Below are 5,131 nucleotides of genomic sequence, written 5' to 3'. Positions count from 1 at the left end.
GGGAAAGCAAGAAAATGAAACCTTGCCACGCTTAGACGCGCTTTTTTCCTCCTCCTTTTGCTATGCTGTATGCAAGCTTTCAAACTTCACTCGGGACTAATTTAAAGGGAAACGGAGTTTTTAGGAAGTGCTTTGAAAAAGGCAGAATTAACTAAACAGGCGGTTTTCATCGGCTTATCTGTTATTAGGCGAGCGGATTAATTATGTACTGGCCATTTTTGTAACGCGTCATACCGGATAAGGCTGCCTTTGCAATCCTGCTTCTTGCGTCTTTCGGTTTAACGTTATATTACTTGGATATTCTGTAGAACGTGAGAGAAGTGGAATAAAAACAGACTTATGGTTGGAAGCTTGGAGGCTATTTGACACCCCATAATTTAGAGGGTGCATCTATAAATCTAAATGCATCGAAGAAGATGGAGATGAAAAATAACCGTACTCGTTAGTTAATTCTAATAGGGAGAAAGGAATAAAACGATGTTTGGATTCGTTTTAGACCTAACAGCATAAAAATGAAAATTTCTATGATATCAGTCTGCTTATTTCACTGTCAAATGTCAATTATTAAAATATTTATTTTTATACCGCATTAAATCTTTGTATATTATAGAAGAAGTAGTCCAGAATAAAATAATGACCCACTGAAAACTCCACTACCTACTTCTACTTGTATCAAAAACAGAATATAATATTGCACACGTGTGCGGAAAGTGTAATATTCGGATTACACCTTTTAAATGGGATTTAAATAGCGAGAGTTTAAATGACATTTTAATCTAAAGCAAAATAATAAAAGAAACGTTGATTTTTGTTCTCTGACACGACTATAGAACGCTTGGGACGATTTTTGACCACCAGTGGACCAATGGATTATTTCCCACCGAATCCTTACGAGGACAAACATCCTGGACCCACTTACGTTCGGCCAATCGATGTTACGCCTAAGATGATAGGTCCGGGTCGACTGGTCGTTCCATTTCCAAAGAAATCCGGTGGAAACCACTCTGGTTGCTTCGACAAATTTCCAACATACTCCAGTGACCCATACGATAAGGATATTAAGGAAACGAAGAAAATGGTCGGCGTGTTTGTCAGTGGTGGACCACCACGGCGAACCAAATATACCACTAGTATTATAAATCAAGTCACTAGGATATCTTGCAACGCGACGAATTATATGGACTATCAGCCTCAAGTTTATCCTTTGAACAAATAGAAGATTCTGCATTGTAATTTGTTATACGTGAAATTTTAATCGAACGTATTATCCTTTATTTTACATTCTTTCTATCCATGCTACGTTATATCGTACGTCTGTTTTGTTAGCATTTTTATATTTTTACGCATCTTGTACAGAATACATTTTGTGAGACATAGTTGTGACAGAATTATCCGGTATGTGGATTTTATTTTCGTTCTATCCCTTCTTACTTATGTGCTTTCACTTTGAAAACTTTCATACTTTTTACTGCTTCTTCCTCCATAGCAGCTCTCCTTCCTCATATATAGCAGTAATTTTCTCAAGTTCCCGAGCGACCTCTGTCTCGGTACATACGCTTCACCTTTCTAAAAACATATCCTTCGTGTGCACGAAGCTTAAGTTCACCTAAATAAACTGGCACGTTTGATGGTACTGTCGTAGTTTTAATATCACAGGGAGTCAAGTTCACGAGTGTCGCTCGAAAATGTTGCCAATGTGATATTTAATACCCACTACACGTTCTTGTCGTGCAACGAACAATTACCACAAACTCGTGACAAACACTGCTCTAATTCGCGCATTTACACACGTCATAGACCAATGAGGGTCAGCCAGTGATGTACCTCGTTACTTCAACTCTTACGGTAATCCACGTGTATTATCCTAAACGAATCGCGCAGGAACAATTAGCGAGACCAACGAGAAGCACCATCTCGTTGCTTTTTCTCGCCACTTTTTCTCTCCGCTGATCTCATTCGTTAGTACACGCGTTTGGCAGCTTACACAGACGCGTGAAAACAGCAAACGTGCACGAATCGCGCAAGAGGGTCGAAAAAGGTTGGCGTGGACACGCGGCAAATACGAGGACAAGGGTACGTGTCTACGTGCAGGAGACGGTCCTTTCAAAGCGAATCACTCCGTCGCGTCCGAACTTACTAATGAAATTCTAACGAACGTTCCCAGCCGGTGGAGTCCACTCCTGGCGGTCGCAATTAAACGTTCCTGGCAAACATCGCGTACCAGGACGACAGGCTCGTTGCGTCACTTAAAGGCTCGCCTACATGCCGCTAAGGTTGCACGTGTTTGACTGTCGGCAAGTAAGGTAGGGCAATTAACGGGTCGTTTTGCTCGTCGGAGGAAAAATCGGCCGCTCGTCGAGCGACAAATGACGAAATGCTCTGCAATCCAGCAAAAACATCGACGGGACAACGAGTCAGCGTCGCTAGCGGAATAAAAGCGAAACAAATTTCTGCTGATCCTTCCAGCCACGTACACGGAATCGCATTATGAATACTGATGGTGGGATATGTTTTCGAGCTTCTGCTTCCTCTGTGCTTCTTTCTACGCTTTTATTTAGACGGTCAGACGAAACGGAAGAAAGAGGGAATTTAGAATGGTTGTTTTGCGAGATTAATTTTGTCGTACCCACGGATATGACGAATGGACGCTGCAACAATGTCGCGAAGAAGGATTGTGAGCAGAGGAAGAGATATTAATAACTGGTATGAAATGACTTTCAACGATAAAATAATATTTAAGCTGACATCGGAATGCAATTTGAGTTAATAAAATCACGCTGTATCACAGAGGAACGTAAAATAAAGGGCATTCCTTTTTGTCCACCGTCGCTCTTGCAGGTTAATTCAGCCATTTTTGTCTAACCCCAATTTTGTCAGGCAAATCAAATTATCGATTTCCTCTCGTGTATATTACTGCGAATATGTCGTGATCGAATATACATACGGACCGAATATCAAAGCTGTATTGTTAATTATAGAGAATTCCTGAGTAATATAATTATCTGAATTTCTACCTCACGTTTATTCTTCAGATGTTTCTGCTTTCGTTTAAATCATTTTTATTTCCAAAAATCGTATTACAAACCGCATCGCAAATACTAATAACACTGGCGAACATTGATTCACACGATTCGTCGGATTTTAGTTACTCAAATTATTTGATAAATATTTCACTTTCACTGTGTCGAAATCTATCTCGCAATCGTGATTTTACCTGTATCGAAACAGTCGAAGGATCAGAAAAATCTTGGGAAAATGCGGGAAGAAGAGTTAGGCGGTGGCAGAACAAAAGAATGGAACATCGTTGCATCGAGGCGCAATAAGCGTTTTCGCTCGGGCGGCAGCCTGAAAAATTTTCAAGTGGGCGTTCGCTGGCAGACAAGAAATGGCGTCAGGTAGGTATGATTCCACGAGATTTATTCCATAGCTGAAGTCGGCCATTTCTTCGTGCCGTGTCGTTGCGCCGGTATTAAACATTCCAAGCATTGCGATACCTTCCACCACCATCATCCACCCCATACCCACCCCCGATACACACCCTTCAAGACGCGTATACAACCTTGGACCAGCACCAGAGACAGCCTCGCGATCATCCACGTATTCGCACGCATACGTGCATAGGAAGCTTAAACCTGGCCGACTGTATGCGCGCGCGAGTTTCTTCATGGTTGTAGTAAGCTGAACGCGCCAAGAAAAGAAGCAAAACGGAGGGGCAAAAGCAAAGAGGATCGAAAAATATGCGAGTTCGACGAATCCAGTGAAATCTTTCAGAGTAGTCTCGTTCAGCGGAGAAAACTCCATCTTGGTAAACCGAGAAGATGCTTTGCGGAAGTACACCCCCGTCCCGGAAACGGCCGACCATATGCCGCCCCTAAACATAGACATGTTTACGATTCGATGGGATTTCGGCTTTGGTTCGAGTCTATTAACGTTGGTACCCGAGTTACTTCCACTTTCCGGCATTATTACATTTTTTATTTTGCAAAACACGATTGCAAGTGGAATGGAAAATGCGATGCACATTTTAGGAGACCGAGATACACGGGGCACATGGATTTTATATCTACGTAGATGTTGTTCGTATCACAGCGAAGTAGTTCAATTTTATTACAATAAAATAATCAACGAAGGATATTAATGAACCGTATTGTCATACATGTGTCACGTCAATGATTGTTTATATATCACATTTCGTGCTTTCGTTCATATCCTTTTCAGAACGAATAAATTAGCACAGAGTTGATTTTTCTTGCAAGTATCAGTCGATTTTCAGAACTTAAGGCATGTTCGGCTTACTATCGTAAATTGTTGCTGTCCTGCATGTGTCTAATAAACCAGAAATCTTATCGCAGGGGTGGCGTTTGAGCCCGACAGGTTCATTCATCAGAACCTTGAACTCGACTAAATTTTTCGCGATCGCAAAACAAGGCTGAGAGGATCATCGTGATAAACGATATTCTTTTTAGCGAGCCTTCCGATCAAGCATCCCGCGGGTCCGTTCAGCAGAAAATCCCATTCCCGCAAATTGTAAAGGAAGCTTCGCCCTAGCACCCAAACGTAGAAGGCCACGGGGATATAATAATTCCACGCACGGATATTTTTCCAGCTCAACGAGGCCAAACTGCAAATTATTAAACGTCCCCCGTCGTTCTACCCTCAAGGGGATCGTCTCCTGGTTATTATCGGCTAACGATATTATTCGTCGCTTCGAAGCCTGGTCATATAATTAAGGGCCAACGAAATTAAAATGACATTCTCCTGCCCGACAAATTATCTTCCGTTAAGGGTGAGCGACGAAAAATAAGGATGTACGGACGAAAGTGGAGACCGTGGAACCAGGAACAGTGGCTTCTTCTAAAATGTTGCTCCTTCCAACAATAAATCTCTTTTGATCGATCGTGTTCCCGACGTGGTTTATTGGAAACACGGCATTTCGAAAGCGCAATACCAGACACGATTTCTGGGATCCCTGCGCCACGGCCTTCGCAACTTGCGCTTGGATCGTGTGCATCGTTGGAGATATGGAATTGGAAATAACCTTACATTTAGGTGTTCTCTTTTTCTACCCAGTGTAGGAGTAAGGATACTTTTAAGCGTCTCCTGATCTGCACTAAGCAGATCTGCAAGCGAC

General features: G+C 42.2%; 1 protein-coding gene across 1 annotated transcript in view; it reads left to right on the top strand.

The window, feature by feature from the left end:
* The window catches only part of LOC108552031 (UPF0602 protein C4orf47 homolog), a 10,621-nt gene extending 9,405 nt beyond the window's left edge, over nucleotides 1-1,216 (top strand). The window contains exon 4 of the mRNA XM_017906409.1: nucleotides 807-1,216. Within this exon, the coding sequence (XP_017761898.1) occupies nucleotides 807-1,216 (410 nt within the window). The remainder of the gene's footprint in view (nucleotides 1-806) is intronic.
* The last annotated feature ends 3,915 nt before the right edge of the window (nucleotides 1,217-5,131 follow it).

Source organism: Eufriesea mexicana, unplaced genomic scaffold (assembly GCF_001483705.2).
Source record: "Eufriesea mexicana isolate 0111107269 unplaced genomic scaffold, ASM148370v2 scaffold4744748565, whole genome shotgun sequence".
NCBI classification, from domain to species: Eukaryota; Metazoa; Arthropoda; class Insecta; order Hymenoptera; family Apidae; genus Eufriesea; species Eufriesea mexicana.
This window is presented reverse-complemented; position numbering and strand designations above follow the sequence as displayed.